Source organism: Trachypithecus francoisi, unplaced genomic scaffold (genome assembly GCF_009764315.1).
Source record: "Trachypithecus francoisi isolate TF-2019V2 unplaced genomic scaffold, Tfra_2.0 Lachesis_group18, whole genome shotgun sequence".
Classification (NCBI taxonomy): Eukaryota; Metazoa; Chordata; class Mammalia; order Primates; family Cercopithecidae; genus Trachypithecus; species Trachypithecus francoisi.
This window is the reverse complement of record NW_022681463.1, coordinates 68,088,987-68,105,896: the sequence shown is the minus strand read 5'-3', so window position 1 is coordinate 68,105,896 and position 16,910 is coordinate 68,088,987. Positions and strand designations below refer to the sequence as shown.

General features: G+C 36.0%; 1 protein-coding gene and 1 long non-coding RNA gene across 7 annotated transcripts in view; one reads left to right on the top strand and one right to left on the bottom strand.

Moving 5' to 3' along the window:
• FNDC3A (fibronectin type III domain containing 3A) overlaps positions 1 to 16,910 on the top strand; it is a 218,972-nt gene that overhangs the window by 150,220 nt on the left and 51,842 nt on the right. For all 4 annotated transcript variants that reach the window (XM_033176880.1, XM_033176881.1, XM_033176882.1 and 1 more), the window contains 3 exons: positions 1,052 to 1,321; positions 3,456 to 3,514; positions 10,864 to 11,021. In XM_033176880.1, coding sequence (XP_033032771.1) covers positions 1,052 to 1,321; positions 3,456 to 3,514; positions 10,864 to 11,021 — 487 coding nt within the window. The remainder of the gene's footprint in view (positions 1 to 1,051; positions 1,322 to 3,455; positions 3,515 to 10,863; positions 11,022 to 16,910) is intronic.
• The window catches only part of LOC117063251, a 109,427-nt gene continuing 94,761 nt past the window's right edge, over positions 2,245 to 16,910 (bottom strand). For 2 of the 3 annotated variants that reach the window (XR_004428835.1, XR_004428833.1), the window contains exons 3-4: positions 10,899 to 10,987; positions 2,245 to 7,307 (exon numbers count right to left, since the gene is read on the bottom strand). This is a non-coding gene — a long non-coding RNA (uncharacterized LOC117063251). The remainder of the gene's footprint in view (positions 7,308 to 10,898; positions 10,988 to 16,910) is intronic. The other variant, XR_004428834.1, reaches the window with a different exon arrangement.

Below are 16,910 nucleotides of genomic sequence, written 5' to 3'. Positions count from 1 at the left end.
GCAGAAAAATTTTTAATTCTGATGAAATCTAATTTTTTCTTTGATTGCTTATGTTTTTGGTGTCTCATCTAAGAAACTATTGCCTAATCCAAGGTCATGCAACTGTGTTTTCTTCTAAGAGTTCTATAATTTAATCGCTTACATTTTGGTCATTGATTCATTTGAATTCATTTTTGTATATGGTATGAGGTAGAGGTCCACATTCATTCTAATGTTATTGTACATATCCTTATAATACTCATTTCAAAAATACTGTAGTAATTTTCTTAAGGCACTGCTAAATTAAAACTTTTTACTGAGGCTTTTAAAAAATATTTTTCTCATGACAAATTTTAAATTTAAAAAACTCTGGGACAATTGAATTAATATTTATTGAGCATATTGACTTAATTATGTTCCTATGTGATTTTTATTAGAATGAGTAGATCCTTCTGAATCACAACTTTGAGTTTATAGTATCTGAAGATACATTGTATGTAGGTTGTTATTGTTAAACAGTCTAAATCATTTCTTTTTGCTAACTTTTTTTTCAGTGATGATTTGCTTTTTTGAGTCATAAGGGAATTTAGGCAGGCAGTGGTTTTCTTTTTATCTATTTTATGTGTTTAAGGTTCAAAAAGATGTGAAAAGTAATAGTTACTAAAGAGTAAAAGAGAAAAAACTGTGGACTGCTCAGTTCAAGTCTCATTCCTCACCTGCAGTAATCATAAGTTACCACCAAGCTGTTTCTGTGGAGATTAATAATTAGTTGAGAACAGAAGAAGGAAAGAAATCTCTCTGTAAATTTACTTGAGATATATATAGATATATATAATATATAGAGAGAGATAGAGAGATATATAATATATAGATATATATATAAAATTAGAATAAATCACAAAGCTTTGTTCTAATAGTTTATGGAGACACAAAGGATGCTTTGTTATGCAAAATTCTTTTAAATATTTTATAAAAGTTTTATATGATAGATTTATTTTCTGTTCTTTTTTCATGGCATAAACTTATTTGGAGAAAGTGATCTTCTTAACTTTTGGTTTTTATTTCCTCCTAGATGCTCACTCTACACATGGAAGGTCCAACTTTAGAGATGAACGATCTAGTAAAACCTATGAACGTTTACAGAAAAAATTGAAGGATCGCCAAGGAACACAGAAAGATAAAATGAGCAGTCCACCATCATCACCCCAGAAATGCCCTTCGCCCATTAATGAACATAATGGACTTATAAAAGGACAAAATGCTGGTGGTATAAACACAGGATCAGCAAAAATCAAGTCTGGGAAGGGGAAAGGTGTTGTGCAAGTTGATACAGAAATTGAAGGTAACTGTTTGAAATACTGAAATGTTCTCATTGATGCTACTCATCGTGATTTAACCTACTAAAAGTATATTCTAACCTTTCAGTCATTTTGTCATGGTCCAGATGGACTATTACAGGCTGCAGCTTTTGACAGTTTAGAAAACCTCAATTAGTAATTTCATCTATATCATAAATTTTACTGACTGAAATTTCCGTTTGATAGAAAAACTCAGATAGCATTAATCCAGATTCCTTTCTTCTGATTCTGGGCCTTTGATAAGGCTATGCTACTGGTTTTTAATCAAACCTTTTTTTTTTTTTTTTGAGACAGGTTCTTGCTTTGTCACCCAGGCTGGAGTGGCATGATCATAGATCACTGTAGCTGGAAACTACAGGCATGCACCACCACACCCAGCTAATTTTTTAACTTTTAGTAGAGACAGGGTCTCGCTGTTTTGCCCATGCTGGTCTTAAACTTCTGGGCTCAAGCGATCCTCCTATCTTGGCCTCTCAAAGTGCTGCAATTACAGGCCTGAGCCACTGTCCCCAACCTATCAAAACTTTTTATTTCTCCCACCTTCTTTTTGAGTAAAACCTTGATAGCAAATAGTTATATCATTTATCAATCTGTCTGTGTACTCTATAGGCTAGAGTATTTTCCACTTCTTTCTTCAAAAGTTCTCTTCTCCTAAACTCTCCTTGTTACTCTTGGATCCTTCCCCTAACCTCTGACTTCTACTCTGTTAACTTTGTTTTATTGGTTTTTGTTTGTTTTTGAGACCAAGTCTCGTTCTGTCACCCAGGCTGGAATGCAGTGGCACAATATCAGCTCACTGCAACCTCCGCCTCCTGTGTTGAAGCAGTTCCTGTGCCTCAGCCTCCTGAGTAGCTGGGACTATGGGTGTGTGCCACCATGCCCAACTAATTTTTGTATTTTTAGTAGAGACAGGGTTTCACCATCTTGGCCAGGCCGGTCTCCAATTCCTAGGCTCAAGCAGTCCACCCACCTTGACCTTCCAGTGTGCTGAGATTGCAGGCATGAGCCTACTATATGAACTTTGAGCACTACTATTTGTATCTACTTGGATCAATCTCAGTAAGGTAAAATATAGCTGGGTTAACAGCCAGTCTTTCACGTGCCTACAGTTGTACAGTTAGTACCCAGTACTTTTGATTGTAATGTTAAACTTCTAACTACTGCTTACTTTGACTAATGTAGTTTCTATATTTATGTTCTTTTAGGTTTCCTTAATACTGACTGTTATCTGTTTGATGTAGATATGCTTATGTAGAAATACATAGATATGCATGGTAGACCATGTCAGGTTCTAAAGGTTTCATCAGAAATGACTATGAACCATACCAACATGTCATTTCACAAGCACCAATAACCACAACTCTATCAGTTGTTGAATATGCTTATCTAAATTGATTTTTATTACCAAATAGTGTAGGTAATTAATATCGACTAGAAACTAAAATGCTTCCAACTTTGAGGGAGATATGAAAATGTAAGCCATGTTGACTCTTTCTACCTTCCTTTTCCTTGAAATTTCTATTCCTCACCAACAAATTTCAAAAACTGCCTTAACTGTTCACGACCTGTATATTAGCAACATTTACATAAGTGTTCTCCCGTTTATTTGAGACCTCCTGATCATTGTTTTCAGCACTGATGTTTCAGAAGAATTAAGTGAAAGTTTTTTGCCTATCAGTGGTGGCTATAAGTTAGAGTCAAGCTAATTATATTTCTAATTTGGGAAATCATAGCTAAGGCATGTCGTGAAAAAAATAGGTAACTTTATTAAGAGATATGAGATTGACAAATGAGAACTTTCCAGAGAGAATATTCTTACAACCATGAATAAAAATATACTTTCTATAAGAAAAATTTGGTTCAGATAGATATAGTCATGTCTAAATATATATAGATATATGTATATATAGTGGTGTTATAATTAGTAGTCACAGTTAAGATAGAAATAAAAACTGAAGTAGATGAATGCTGAAGGGCCACACACTGCTGAGTATGAACAAAGGAATAAGAACTAGAAAAGTCTCAAATACCAACCTAGTTTCAGAATATATATTTAGGGAGAAGAAGGGATTGTATCTAAGTTCTTTTTTTTAATATTCAAATGTTTTATTTTTTAAGAAAAAAATGAAGAAACTAAAGCATTTGAAGCACTTCTTTCCAACATTGTCAAACCAGTGGTAAGTATCTTATGAATTTTATTGATGTTTATATTTAGTATATTAATATAAGGTGTTCATCCATCAAAATGTTGTTTTCTTTTAACTCTTTATGAAAATAGGATAATACTGTATTCTGTGACAAGCTTTTTTCACTCAATATGGTATGCCTTAGCTGTCTTTCTGTGTCATTACCTGATTCTTTGAAGAGCTACATAGTTTTTCATTCATTCATCAGATATTTATTGATCCCTTACTATATGCCAGTAAATAAAAAACAAATGCACAAACAGAATTCTGTGTGATAGTAAAAATTGCTATTATAGAAATAGGGATAATATAATGAGATTACTAGGAGAGGTTGTTAGGTTAAATAGAGCAATCAGGGAAGCGTTCTCTGACAAGTGAGAAAAAGTGCAAAAGTGGAAGGAATGGGAGAGGGAGAATGGGTGTAAGTAAGCATGGGGAGTTGGACAGATGGAAAGAACCATTATCACTGGAGTATAGTAAAGGGGAGAAAGATGGTGGAAGAAGTAGGCCATAGGACTTTTTCAGCCAGAATAAGGCAATTTAAGATTGATAAGAATATTTTTTGGTTCATAAAACAAACTACTTTCTCCCAACTCTCAGAAACATCCATGGTAAAATGTTTTATGCTAAGTTACCCCCAAAATACTTTGTTTTTCTAAGAAAACAAATTGGAAAAGTTATTATTCTTAGTATCGTCTCCACAAAGGCTTTTAAAGCTTATCTTGCCATGTTTCAGGATGTTTGAGTAAACCAGTTCCTCATCTAATAGACTACTATGGTCCTACTTTTTCTGACAACTCCCAAATAATAGATTTCGGTTGCTCTAGCTTTCTTTATTCTAATCTGTTTTCTCTTGAGAATAGAGCATATATGTATCAATAAATGTAAATTTACACAGAATTATTTCATAGTAATGGCTAACAAATTGATTAGCATCAGTCTCTGTTCAGAGTGCTTGGAATGCACGTATGCATTATTTAATACGTGTGACAACCATATATGTACTATTTTTCCTATTTTACAAATGAGGAAACTGAAGCAACAGTGAGTTTCAATTAGTAGTAGTAGAGCTACGACTGAAATTTAGGCGGTATCCTTCCAAGAGCTCTCTATGTCCAAGTGTATATCACTAGATTTCCTAGAAAAGGAATTTAGTAGCTTTAATAAGATTGATGTTTGAGTGATTTAATAGCTAATGCTAGTAGCATTTACTTGTTGTAGTATATATTAAAAGTATAATTTTCAGGCCACGTACAGCGGCTCACACTTTCCCAGTCCTTTGGGAAACCAAGACAAGAGGATCATTTGAGGCCAGGAGTTTGAGACCAGCCTGTGCAATATATTGAGACCTTGTCTCTACAAAAAACAAATACAGATACTACAGACATGGGGGCACACACCTGTAGTCCCAGCTACTTGGGATGCTGAGGTGGGAGGATCCCTTGAACCTAGGAGTTCAATGCTGTAGGGAACTAAGATTGTGCCTTTTCACTCCAGCCAGGGTGACAGAGCAAGAACCTGTCTCAAAAATAAATAAATAAATAAATAAATAAATGTATAATTTACATACACAAAATCAATCTTAAAGCCAATTCAAAGACTTTCTTACTCAACATCAGGAAGAACATGTAATTTAATAAGATAGTAAGCCCTGTATCATAAAACTTAAAGTAATGCTGATGGTTTTGTTTGCTTTGTTTTACTTTATGTTTATAGTTTGAATGCCGATTCCTCTTTGATTAAATTATTTGTGAGCTACAAAGCGCAGGTCAGGGTTTTTGCTTGTTTTTGTGTGTTTGGTTGTTTTTGCATGCTCTAGTTCATTTAGAGCACTAAATTAAATGTGTTCATTCACTTTTTCATTCCATAAATATTTGACCACTTACAAAGTGACAGATGCTGTGCTAAAGCTGGAGATAGAATGGAAAGCAAAGGATAGACACAGGCTCTGCCATAAGACTTAGTTTAGAAAACCAAGCATCACACAATGAATGGTAAATTGTAACTGTGAAGTGCCAGAACAAAAAGATAGAGAGCAATCAGAGCATATAATAGAAGGACTAAACCTGGATAGGCAATCAGGGAAGTTTCCCTAAGGAAGGATTATTGTACAGATATTTGAAGGAAAAGTAGTGGTTGGGCATTAAGGACAGGGGTGGAAAGTATGGGAACAGTATTGCAAACTGAGCAGCATTTGAAAAGCACTGAACATGGCACATTTGAGGAACAAAAAAGGAAAGAGAAAAGCTCACTCATGTGACCAGAGTGCAGTGTGTAGGGGAGAATGTGGTACATGCACTAGTCTCACAGTCTCAGCTGTGTACTTAGGAGTTGAGTGACCCATGATAAGTCACTTGACCTTTGTGAATGTTTCTTCTTTCAGAAAATGGAGAATAATGGTGTTGTATACCCTCACATGCATGAAATAATTAACTATATTGAAAGTATTGTCTTTTCATTTGTTCTTCTTTGAAATTGTTCTCAGTCGCATTTTTGTGAAAATCTACTGACATTTATTTCAGTGGATTTCATTTCCATTTATTTCAGTAGTGCTTAAAATTAAATGTTTCATGCCTTTTACTCATTACCTTTTTGCTTTCAGAATCATTACCCCTTCCCTTTACCTTTTTGTGGTTACTAGAAGTACTTACTAACTCCCAAGTTTCCTTAGGCTCAGCCTTTGAGTTATCTTCAGAATTATTCTCTCACCTCCTGATGCCCTTATCTAGACAAGGATCAAACATTGATATTTATTCTACTTTAATATTTCTGGAAATCCAGAAATTAGATACTCTCATTTCTTTCTTCTACAGTCTTTGTCAAAATTCATACAATATGTATGGCTTTGAACCTTTTTAACAGTTTAGTTTCCTATATATATACTTAATTTTTCTCAAGGGCAGTTTTGATGACTTCCTTACAAGGATCACAATCTGCCTCAAAAAATATATTGTACATAATCTAGCCACTTTCTAAAAGAGCTATTTTCACTTTTTCGTATTACCATCTTTATCAGTTCTTAGACATTTTTACACAATTCTATCTGTTTTCAGCTACCACCTAGAAGTAGATTCAGGGTGGGATCATTGAGTAGTAGGAAAATAACTGAATTATTCATGTCCTAGTCAATGGTTCTGTGACCTCAGACAAGTTACTTAACCTTTCTGAATATGCTCCTTTCATAAAATGAAGATAGTTAAGCCTATTTTGCCTACTTTAGGTTGTAGTTATAAGAATCAAGTGATATGGATATAAAATCAAATTTTACTTCTAACATTAACATACAAATAGAGTTCAAATTACTTCCAAATCTATATTTTCAATCCTAATTATTCATCTGTTCCTATAGAACTGTATCTCCTGAGACACACTAAAGAATACTCAAGTTTGAATGTTTCACTAGCAACTTTAGAAAACCAAATTCTCAATCTGCTTGTCTGTCCAACTTAACACGTTCTTCATTCCTCTAAAATGAAGAAGAAATTGGGTTAGATCTCTTTTGTTTCTGTTTCCTTTTGTCGTTTCCATCGGTAAACACTTACATCCAGGTTTTTCTGGGTTACAGTATCGTCTTACATTTCTTCTTTACCTTTCATTCTCCCCATGCCAGATTAATACTCCAAGCTTTATTATTTCACTGTAAGTTTATAGGATCCACTCTGCCCACTGTCCCCTACCACTCCACATACACACACAATTACTACCTCAGTCTTCACACAGGAATTTTGTGGTATCTATGTGAGTGTCCACTTCTTTTTCTTCTATGCAACTCTTTATAATTCACCTGAAACCAGCAACAGAAAACAGCATTTTTAGAAGATTTTTAAAATACATGAGAACATGCCTTGGACTACTAGATTGCAGTTATAAGCTTGGAAATATAAATACTCATTCCTGTATTGATCACCCACCTCTTTCTACCAAATTTTTTCTCATCCAAGTCCTTTAAAATTCAATTCAGAATTCACTTATGAAGTTTTCCACATCTTATCCCAATGAAATCACTCTTTCTGTGACTTTAACATTTATGTGCAAGTAATAAGATATCCTTTTTTTTTTTTTTGAGACGGAGTCTTGCTCTTTCACCCAGGCTGGAGGGCTGGAGTGCTGGAGTGCAGTGGTGTGATTTCAGCTTGCTGCAACCTCTGTCTCCCGGGTTCAAGTGATTCTTGGGTTTCAGTCTCCTGATTAGCTGGGATTACAGGCATGCACCACCATGCCCAGATAATTTTTGTAGTTTTAGTAAAGATAGGGTTCCACCATGTTGGCCAGGCTAGTCTTGAACTCTTAACCTCAGGTGATCTGCCCACCTTGGCCTCCCAAAGTGCTGGGATTACAGGCATGAGCCCCTGCACCTGGCCATAAGATATCTTTTTAATAGAATGAGTTAGTACTAAAAGATTTTCTGGAAAAGCAAATTGAAAAAGTTGAAATTGGCTCAGTGCAGTGGCTCATGTCTGTAATCCCAATACTTTAGGAGGCCGCAGCAGGAGGATCGCTTGAGCCTAGGAGTTTGCAACCAGCCCAGGCAACAATAGTAAGACCCTGTCTTACTATTTTAACTTACTAATTTTAGCTTACTAATTTTAACTAACTGATTTTAACTTACTATTTTAACTTACTAATTTTAACTTACTAATTTAAGTTGAAATTAGTATTTTAAAATTTTTTAAATTTATTTTTAAAACTATGTTTGCTAAATTCAACCTAGTATTTTGGAAGTTTGTTGAGTTAAAAGTATAGTTTAAGTTGAAAGCTTAGTTAATAGTATTTACCAATATTAATTTCTTAGTTTTGACAAAAGTGCATGGTTATATAGGATGTTAATATTAGGGGAAGCTGGGTAAAGGATAGACAGGGATTCCATACTGTCTTCCCAACTTTTGTTTAAACCTAAATTCATTTCCAGATAAAAGGCTTTTAAAAATACTTTATTTTTGTAACTCTGGTAAACAGTTCGTCTCGCTAAGCCACTCATTTTGTTGATGAGGCCTAGAACCCTAAGAGGGTAGGAGTTCAGTACCACCAGGCAAATAAGTGACACATCTTGTGCTTCCATATTTAATATTTTCTCGGCTGTCTGTATTCACCACAGATCCTGATAAAGTAAGCTTCATAAAGTAGGTGCCAAGCTGGGCATAGTGACTCAACATCTGTAATTCCAACACTTTGGGAGGCTGAGGCAGGAGGGTGGCTTGAGGCCAGGAGCTTGAGACCATCCCGGGCAACATAGCAAGACCCCATCTTTACTACTACTACTACTACTACTACTACTACTACTACTACTACTACAACTACTAAAGTAGATGCCAGTTAATGCTTTTGACTACTACTCCTACTACTACTCCTACTACTACTCCTACTACTACTACTACTAAAGTAGATGCCAGTTAATGCTTTTGACTACTCCTACTCCTCCTCCTTCTCCTCCTCCTCCTACTACTACTACTAAAGTAAATGCCAGTTAATGCTTTTGACTACTACTACTCCTACTAAAGTAGATGCCAGTTAATGCTTTTGACTACTACTACTACTACTAAAGTAGATGCCAGTTAATGCTTTTGACTACTAGTACTAGTACTACTACTACTACTACTACTACTACTACTAAAGTAGATGCCAGTTGATGCTTTTGACTGACCCACCTTCATAGTCCTATTCACGTTCTCAAAGTTTAACACAACTATGATCATCCCATAAAATCAAGAGACACTAATGGGTATCCATTACATGTATAGTAACTGTTTTAAAAAAGAAAAAAAAACTGCTCAGTTTCAGGTTAATAGCCAGCTGTATACTGGATCATACAAGGAATCATGTTTAAGTTCATTGTAAATGAAACACAGTACCAAGACTTTAAGACAGTATTACAGTGAATACAGTATTACATTTCCTATGATTTAACAGAAGCAAAATATAGTAATAGTTTTTTTTATTTATTCAGACTTTGAGAACATTGAAAAGGACAGAATATTACAATTTTATGGAGATTACTTATTTTACTTTAATTCAAGATAGGAGTAATTGTCATCCTAGTGATTATTAGTTTGGTTTTAGAAATGCTAAAGTAGTCGTTAAGCGTGTATAATTTTAAAGCAAGCTTTTATATAAATGCCTACATATAATCTGGTACTTTTCTTACCAATCTGTAAACCTTACCCGATCTCTAGATTTTTTTCGCTTTATTAGGCTTGTCTTGTAAAAGTAACTTGTACTCATAAAATTATTTCAGTAGTATAAAAATATATAAAACATAATTGAAACCACCCGTTTTCTTCTGTCACAACTTTGTCTGCATCTCACCACACATACAGTAAATCCCCAAAGATAACAATTGATATATTTGTACAGCACATTTTCAGACATTTTTGTGCAGTTTTATAAAAGTTAACTCAACTGCAGTCACAGTATATGTACTGCTTTCCAGCTTCACTTTTTTCTCCTATTACATAGCACCTGTATATTGAGGAAATCTTCAGATGTTAGCACAGGTATGTCCACCTCGTATTCTTTTTTGAACACTTGCAGAATAATGTGCTTGCGGGCTGTATTATGTACCATCATTTAGGTAGTCAGTGCCTATAGTTCTAGCTTTTTGCCATTAATAATGCCGCAATGAACATTCTTAAGTGTATATTTGTATACATATGTTAAGTTTATAGGATATTACCCTGAAAAAAAAATTCCTGGATGTAGAATTTCTGAATGAAAAAGCAAACACATCTTAAATTTTGTGATGATTCACTAGTTGCTATACACAAAGATTGAACTTATATATACTGATACCACACTTAGAGAGTGCCATTTCTCCACATTTTTAACACTAGATAGTATTAGCTTTTTAATCTTCCCCTATCCAGTAGATGAAAACTGGGATTTTGTTTTAATTTACATGTATTTATGAATGCAGTTTCACACATACATCATTTTATATGTTTTCCGTTTGTATTTATGTATCTTTGGATGTCGATGACCTTTGCTCCTTTTTCTCTTGAGTTTTTGTCATCCTCCTGTTGTAAAAACACTTCCTAAACTGAGGAAATGAACCCTTTTAAATATGTTACAATGGTCTTTTTAATCCTGTTTTTTTTCTTTTGACTATATGTGGTGTCTGTGCTAATAGTTTTGAATGGCCTGGGTTTTAAATTTTTGTGGAACCCACCTCATTTGTTGTGGAACCCACAACAAATTAATTACAATGAGCAGGTTTATATTTTGAGCCATTTTATCTATATAAACAGACACATTTTATTTAATCTTGAAACCTCATTAGATATTTCACTGCTCATTGTATACATTACAGTTGTTTTAAAGAACTTTTAAATGTTGTATTTTTACAGGCCTCTGACATCCAGGCAAGGACAGTAGTACTTACCTGGTCACCACCTTCCAGCCTCATTAATGGTGAAACAGATGAAAGTACTGTACCAGAGCTCTATGGTTATGAAGTTCTGATCTCAAGTACTGGAAAAGATGGGAAATACAAAAGTGTATATGTGTAAGTATTTGTTGCTTTGCTTTCTCCCATTGTGTAAATTAATGGTTTATTATAAAGAGCTTATTACTAATTTTGCTCTATTTTTCCTTCATGCTTATATTCTCAATCTTTAAGTTGGCTGATGAGAGTGATTTCAATGTAAATGGTCCAAATGTAGCGTGGTACACATTTCTGTCTACTCTCCTTCAGAATAATCACTTTTATTGGCCACATTCAGCTTTTTTTTCCCAGTAGGCTCCCTAATAGATGGTTCAGTATTCACGTATTCTTAATGCATTAAATATAAGTTGTAGTATGTAGAACCCATGAAGTATGTAGAACCCACGACCAAAAATGGACAATTCATGATTGTAAACTCATGAAGTATGACACTGCTCCTCTAAGGACTTGGATTTAATTCTTACATGTACAAGCTCGTGTCCTGTTGTAAAATGAATTTAGTAGCAATGTTATTTATTTGCATGTTAGTATGTTTTTAATCACATTTTGAAAACTTATGTAGTTCTTTCCTTGGTTTAAAAGTATATTACACACAGCCAGGCATGGTGGCTCACGCCCGTAATCCCAGCACTTTGGGAGGCCGAGGCAGGTGGATCACCTGAGGTCAGGAGTTCAAGACCAGCCTGGCCAACACGGTGAAACCCTGCCTCTACTAAAAATACAAAAATTAGCCAGGGGTAGTGGCACATACCTGTAGTCCCAGCTACTTAGGAGGCTGAGGCAGGGGAATCCTTTGAACCTGGGAGGTGGCAGTTGCGTGAGCCAAGATTGTGCCATTGCACTCCAGCTTGAGTGACAGAGCGAGACTCAGTGTCAAGAAAAAAATAAAGGTATATTACACACCATGAAGCCTTAGAAAGATTCAGTAACTAAAATTGTGACATTTATGATTGACAGTTTTGAATTAAACTATTTTTCTGTCCTATTTTCCTGTTCATATAAAAGTTGATTATTCTAATGAAAAAGGGTAAAGTTAATGGTTAGTTATTATTTAAGCACCAAGAAGACTGTAAAGGTGATGGTTAATCATTTGAATGATCATAATTAGCACAGAACATGGGCTCCATCAACCTTCTTGCTATCTTTTTTCAAAACATAGCTGGCAAGAAGAAAGGAAAGTGAAACTGCCCCAGTGCCTCTCATCTAGTCACATAAGGTTATAAAAATTTCCTGTTTCCTCTCTATTGAGATTTCCTTGTGTTCTATTAATTTTTCTTAAGAGAGACAAGTAAACCTACCTAAGGGGTAAGTAGGGGATAAAGGACTATCAACATAAAGGTTTATTACTGTGTTAATGACTGTTTTCTAGTTAGATATGGTTGCTTGCTAAGAGAAATTCTTTATTTCCATTTGCAGCCTGACCAGGGAGCACGAGGGGGGCATTAGTCATCTCCCATATCCTACAGGAATTAAGGTCTCTCTCTAAGGATGTTTGTGTTCTCTTCCATTTCTTTAATCAGTGTTTTGTAGTTTTATCTTATAGAGATCTTTCCACCTGTTATGTTAGATTTATTCTTAGGATTTTTTTTTTCCTTTTGTAGCTATTGTAAATGTGATTGCCTTTTGGGCTTCTTTCTCAGCTAGTTTATTATTAGTGTATAGAAATGATGCTAATTTTTGTATTTTGATTTTGTATCCTGCAACTTACTGAATTTATTTATCAGATCCAAGAGTTTTCTGGTGGAGTCTTCAGATTTTTTACATGTAAGATCATGTCATCTGCAAAGAGGGACAATTTGACTTTGTGTGTGTTTTTTTTTAATCTGATTACCTTTCATTTCTTTCTCTTGGCTGGTTGCTCTGGCTAGGACTTCCAGTACCATATTGAAGAGGAGTGGTGAAAGTAGGCATCCTTGTCTTGTCCAAGTTCTTAGAGGAAAGGTTTTTAGACTTTCCCCTTTCTATATGATGTTAGCTGTGGGTCTGTCGTATGTGGTCTTAGTTATGTTGAGGTATGTTCCTTTAGTGCCTAGTTTGTTGAAAGATTTTATGAGGGGATGCTGAATTTTATCAAAAATTTTCTACATCTGTTGAGATGATCATATAGTTTTTGTCTTTCATTCTGTTGATATGGTGTATCACATTTATTGATTTGTATATGTGAAGCCATCCTTACATTCCCTGGTATAAATCCCACTTGATTGTGGTGTATTGTCTTTATAATGTGCTGTTGAATTCAGTTTGCTAGTATTTTGATGAGGATTTTGTGTCTGTGTTTATCAGGGATTGGTCTGTACTTTTTCTTTTTTTGTTGTGTCTTTATCTGGTTTTGGTACCAGAGTGATGCTGTCCTTGTAGAATGAGTTAGAGATAATTCCCTCCTCTTCAATGTTTTTAGAATAGTTTGAGGAGAATTGGTGTTCCTTAAAAGTTTGGTAGAATTTGTCAGTGAAGCCGTTGGTCCTGGACTTTTCTTTGTTTGAAGACTCTTTATTACTGATTCAATCTCATTACTCATTATTGATCAGTTCATGTTTTCTATTTCTCGCTTATTGAATCTTGGTAGGTAGTACATAATCCCCTTCCTCAGATTTTTCAGTTTATTGGTGTAAGTTGTCCATAATAGTCTCTGATGATTCTTTGTAAGTGTGGTATCAGTTGTAGTGTCTCCTTTCTCACTTCTGATTTTGTTTATTTGGGTCTCCTTTCTTCTTCTCTGTATTAGTCTAGGTAGTGGTTTAGTTCTCTTCTGACTTTTTATTTTATTAGAGATGGCGTCTTGCAGTGTTGCCTAAGCTGGACTCAAACTCCTGGGCTCAAGTGATCCTCCCACCTCAGCCTCCCAAGTAACTGGGACTACAGGTGTGCACCACTGCACCTGGCTGTCTGCTCTGATCTGCACCACTGCACCTGGCTGTCTGCTCTGATCTTTATTATTTCTTTCACTAGTTTTGGATTTGGTTTGTTCTTGCTTTTGAGGTTCTTGAGATGTGCGTTGCTAGATTGTTTATTTAGAGTCTTTCAGCTTTTTTATGTAGACATTTATTGCTATAAACTTCCCTCTTGACACTGCTTTTGCTGTATCCCATAGGTTTTAATATTTTGTGTTTCCATTTTAATTTGTTTCAAGAATTTTTTTTTATTTTTCTTAATTCATCCCTTTACCAGTGGTCATTCAGGAGCATGTTGCTTAGTTTCCAGGTAGTTGCATAGTTTCCAAAGTTCCTCTTGTTATTGATTTCTAGTTTTATTCTATTGAATTATTAGAAAATATATGATACACTTTCAGTGTTTTAAAATTTCTTGCGGCCGGGCATGGTGGCTCACGCCTGTCATCCCAGCACTTTGGGAGGCCGCGACAGGCAGATCACAAGGGCAAGAGATAGAGACCATCCTGGCCAACATGGTGAAACCCCATCTCTACTAAAGTACAAAAAATTAGCCAGGCATGGTGGTGCACACCTGTAGTCCCAGCTACTTGGGAGGCTGAGGCAAGGGAATTGCTTGAACCCGGGAGACAGAGGTTGCAGTGAGCCAAGATGGTGCCACTGCACTCCATCCTGGCAACAGATCAAGACTCCGTCTCAAAAAAAAAAAAATGTTGAGACCTGTATTCTGTACTGACATATGTTCTACCCTAGAGAATGTTTCATGCTTCATGTATTGTAAAGAAAAATGTGTTTTCTATGCACACGTATGTTTATTGCAGCACTGTTCACAATAGCAAAGACTTGGAATCAACCAAAATGTCCGTCAGTGACAGACTGGATTAAGAAAATGTGGCACATATACACCATGGAATACTATGCAGCCATAAAAAAGGATGAGTTCGTGTCCTTTGTGGGGACGTGGATGCGGCTGGAAACCATTATTCTGAGCAAACTACCGCAAGAACAGAAAACCAAACACCACATGTTCTCACTCATAGGTGGGAATTGAACAGTGAGATCATACTTGGACACAGGAAGGGGAACATCACAAACCGGGGCCTGTTGTGGGGAGGTGGGATGGCGGAGGGATAGCATTAGGAGATATACCTAATGTAAATGACAAGTTAATGGGTGCAGCACACCAACATGGCACATGTATACATATATAACAAACCTGCACATTGTGCACATGTACCCTAGAACTTAAAGTATAATAATAAAAAATAAAATAATGGCCGGGCGCAGTGGCTCAAGCCTGTAATCCCAGCACTTTGGGAGGCCGAGACGGGCGAATCACGAGGTCAGGAGTTCGAGACCATCCTGGCTAACATGGTGAAACCCCGTCTCTACTAAAAAATACAAAAAGCTAGCCAGGCGAGGTGGCTGGAGCCTGTAGTCCCAGCTACTTGGGAGGCTGAGGCAGGAGAATGGCGTAAACCCGGGAGGCGGAGCTTGCAGTGAGCTGAAATCCGGCCACTGCACTCCAGGCCGGGTGACAGAGCGAGACTCCGTCTCAAAAAAAATAAAATAAAATAAAATAAAATAATTAATTAATTTAAAAAGAAAAATGTGTTCTCTGTAGCTGTTGGATGAGATGTATTTACAAAGGTCTGTTAGGTCCATTTGGCCTGATGTGCCATTTAAATACAATGTTTCTTTGTTAATTTTCTGTCTAGATGGTCTGTCTAATGCTGAGAGTGGGGTGTTGAAGTCCCCAGCTATTGTTTTATTGGAGTCTATCTCTCCCTTTAGATCTATTAATAATTGCTTTATATTTCTGGGTGCTCCAGTGTTGGGTACATATATGTTTAGACTTGTTATATCCTCTTGCTGAATTGATCCCTTTATCATTATATAATGACTTTGTCTCTTTTTACTGTTTTTGACTTAAAGTCTCTTTTATCTGAGTGTAACTACTCCTGCTCACTTTTGGTTTCTGTTTGCATGGATTATTGTTTTCCATCCCTTTACTTTCAGTCTATATGCATCTTTACAGGTGAGGTGAATTTCTTGTAGACAGCATATAATTGGGTCACATTTTTTAATTCATACAGTGAGTTGATGTCTTTTAAGTAGAAAGATTTTTGTTTGTTTGCTTGTTTTATTATTAGTATACTTTAAGTTCTAGGGTACCATGTGCACACCGTGCAGGTTTGTTACATATGTATACTTGTGCCATGTTGGTGTGCCACACTCATTAACTTGTCTTTTACAATAGGTATTTCACTTAATGCCATCCCTTCCCCTCCCCTCCACCCCATGACAGGCCCCAGTGTGTGATGTTCCCCACCCTGTGTCCAAGTGTTCGCATTGTTTAATTCCCACCTGTGAGTGAGAACATGCGGTGTTTGGTTTTCTGTCCTTGCGGTAGTTTGCTCAGAATGATGGTTTCCAGCCTCATCCATGTCCCTACAAAGGGCATGCACTCATCCTTTTTTATGGCTGCATAGTATTCCATGGTGTATATGTGCCACATTTTCTTAATCCAGTCTATCATTGATGGATATTTGGGTTGATTCCAAGTCTTTGCTGTTGTGAATAGTGCCACAATAAACATATGTGTGCATGTGTCTTTATAGTAGTATGATTTATAATCCTTTGGGTATATACCCAGTAATGGGATTGCTGGGTCAAATGGTATTTCTAGTTCTAGATCCTTGAGGAATCACCACACAGTCTTCCACAATGGTTGAACTAGTTTACAGTCCCACCAACAGTGTAAAAGCGTTCCTATTTCTCCACATACTCTCCAGCACCTGTTGTTTCCTGACTTTTTAATGATCACCGTTCTAACTGGTGTGAGATGGGATCTCACTGTGGTTTTGATTTGCATTTCTCTGATGACCAGTGATGATGAGTATTTTTTCATGTGTCTGTTGGCTGCATAAATGTCTTCTTTTGAGAAGTGTCTGTTCACATCCTTCGCCCACTTTTTGATGGGGTTGGTTGATTGTTTTCTTATAAATTTGTTTAAGTTCTTTGTAGATTCTGGATATTAGCCCTCTGTCAGATGGGTAAA